The sequence below is a fragment of the Tupaia chinensis genome, unplaced genomic scaffold, assembly GCF_000334495.1.
Source record: "Tupaia chinensis unplaced genomic scaffold, TupChi_1.0 Scaffold000467_1, whole genome shotgun sequence".
Classification (NCBI taxonomy): domain Eukaryota; kingdom Metazoa; phylum Chordata; class Mammalia; order Scandentia; family Tupaiidae; genus Tupaia; species Tupaia belangeri.
This window is the reverse complement of record NW_006159976.1, coordinates 96,958-99,505: the sequence shown is the minus strand read 5'-3', so window position 1 is coordinate 99,505 and position 2,548 is coordinate 96,958. Positions and strand designations below refer to the sequence as shown.

The 2,548-nt window shown below is 53.9% G+C and overlaps 2 gene segments (V, D, J or C); both read left to right on the top strand.

Moving 5' to 3' along the window:
• LOC114009119 (immunoglobulin lambda variable 5-45-like) overlaps nucleotides 1-735 on the top strand; it is a 3,156-nt gene extending 2,421 nt beyond the window's left edge. Inside the window, 2 exon segments of the V gene segment in view lie at nucleotides 483-562; nucleotides 619-735. Of these exon segments, the coding sequence occupies nucleotides 483-562; nucleotides 619-735 (197 nt within the window).
• Nucleotides 736-758: 23 nt separating this feature from the next.
• On the top strand, nucleotides 759-1,253 carry LOC114009117 (immunoglobulin lambda variable 5-37-like). The segment is given in 2 exon segments: nucleotides 759-822; nucleotides 937-1,253. Coding segments are annotated over 2 exon segments (234 nt in total).
• Nucleotides 1,254-2,548: the final 1,295 nt, after the last annotated feature.

The window sequence follows — 2,548 nt, the reverse complement described above, 5'->3', positions numbered from 1 at the left end:
TCATCATGCAGCACAGGGCTGAACGTGCACCCTCTGGGGCATCTTCTCAGCACCTGCTCAGTTCCTCAGACCTGGTTCTGTTTGTGCTGATGCAGGACCAGACTCCTCACTCAGTCCCAGTTCCCATTCACCTCCATCCCTGGGTCCTGAGGAAGGAGATGCTTAAGACGGCGCCCCAGAGCCCTCTGTGTTCTCAGTCCGGAGCCTCCTCACAGGGTACAGTCATCATATTGTCCACGTCTCCTGTCCTAGCAGCCCAAATGCCTTCCCTGGAGAAGTCTATTCATTATTCATAATTGCTCAGGGACACCAGGGTGTGTGGTCGATGGTCAGGGAATGGCAGTGACGAGAGGACAGGCCCAGCACCTGTCATCATGTCCAGAGAGAGACCAAAGGCCACCCAGTGAGCAGCAAGGGGAGCTGCAGGTCTGTCTCAATCTGTGAAGTGGGTGCCCACAGCTGTATCCTCCCCACACTCCCAGCCCTGTCTGCTCTGGTGTGGGCCCACATCCTGCTCACAGGTGTGGAGGATGAGACTCTGCCCAGCAGCTGCTTCCCCCTGGTACCCCCATGGGGTCAGCTGTGGCCCTTACACTTCAGCCTCATTGGTCTCAATAGCCAAGCTCTGCCTTCAGCTGGACTGACAGTGCAGCAGAGATCACCACCAGGGGGAGTAAACCTGCGTGGACGCCCCACCCCTTCCTGCCAGTGGGGAAGATAAGAGGCCTGGGGTAGGACGCCTTCTGCACAGAGACCTCGGCAGGGCTGTGTCCACCATGGCCTGGACTCCTGTCCTCCTCTTCATCCTTTCTCACTGCACAGGTGAGGCCTGGGTCAGATCAGGGTGGCCCCGGGCAGCATCAGTCCCTCTGTCTCAGGCCCTAAGCAGTGTACCCTCGTCTGTACCCCATCACCCATGAGTGTGTGTGTCTGCAGGTTCCTTTGCCCAGCCTGTGCTGACCCAGCCGCCCTCCCTCTCGGCATCTCCTGGAGAAACAGTCAAACTCGGCTGTGCCCTGAGCAGTGACGTCAATGTCGGTGGCTACAATATGCACTGGTACCAGCAGAAGCCAGGGAGCCCTCCCCGGTGGTTCCTGTACTACTTCTCAGACTCCGACAAGTAGTTGGGGCCTGGGGTCCCCAGTCGAGTCTCTGGGTCCAAAGATAAGTCGAAGAACACAGCGTTTCTGCACATCTCTGGGCTCCAGGCTGAAGACGAGGCCATGTATTTCTGTCACATTGGGCACAGTAGTGGTGCTCACAGTGACACGGGCAGATGGGGAAGTGGGACAAAAACCTCAGGGCCTACAAGTGATGACCTTCTTGTTGATGCTTTAAAAAGTGTACTGGCATTGTTCCAAACATAAGTTATTTTGGGAACCAGCTGTTAGCGTATTGGCTATGTCACTGGACTCCCACATAGTCGACCGCAGTTCGCGTCCCGGCCCCAGTGGCTTAAAACTCACGCCGGGTGTGTGTGCGTGCATGCCCCAGATCCCAAGAGGAGAATGGAGGAGAAAGGATTGCGGTGTGACCATCCCCCCTGGGGGGTGATTTCTCGCTTTCTGTCTCTTGGTCTCTCTCTGTCTGTCTGGCGAGCCGACGCGCCCTATAGCGAAAAACCCTCTCAAAAAAAAAAAGTTTTCTTAAGAGGTTCTCTCTCAGTATTTCCCATAGATTAAAAAAAAATCCTTCCATAGACACCCCCATCCTGACGTACAACTAAAGGTCCAGGTGCCTCGAGTGATCTAGGCCAGCTCTGGCTGACATAGGTAGACAGTGACACAGTGTGGACAGCCACATGGAGGGACCTGACTCAGGAGACTGAGCTGAAAACGAAGAGCATTTGGGAATGGAGGGTCTCACTGCCAAAATGAGGACTGGCACCCACCTGGGGGTTATTTCAGGCAGTCTGAACCTCTTTTCTTCACTTCCTCCATCATCTGACACCAAGACCTTTAGGAACAAGTGAAAGGAGAGATGGCCCCTTCCACTCCTTCCTCCTGGCACAAGGCATCACGGTGGGCTTCCTGTCTTCCTGCTTCCTTCCCAACACCCAGGTATACAGTGAGACTCTGCAAGCTCCTCCATCCTCCATGGAGAGAGAGGTGATGGACCTGCCTGAGAGGACTTTCCCAAATACACATAAATATATAGAGACAGACATGACTGTGTATATACGATTACGTCCACGCATATACTTATTCTGTGACCAACCATCTTCCCTTAAGCAAAGGACCTAATTAAGTTGCATCATGGAATAGCGGGAACCACACATGCAGGAAAGATTTCTAAGGAGGAGAATAAAGGGCACGGGCCCAGCTCTGTAGCAGAGGTGAAGCACTGTCCATTGGGAGCCGGAGCCCACAGGGCAGACCCAGCTTCAGGAATACTGAGGTGTGTTTGTGGGCTTGACACAGACCCCGACAGGATGGAAAATGGAGGATAAACGATTCTGGCGTGGCCACGTTCCATTGCTGTCTCTGCCCTTCTTTCTCTCTGCCTCTCTCTGGTGCACACATGTATATTTTCTGTGGTAAATATAAAA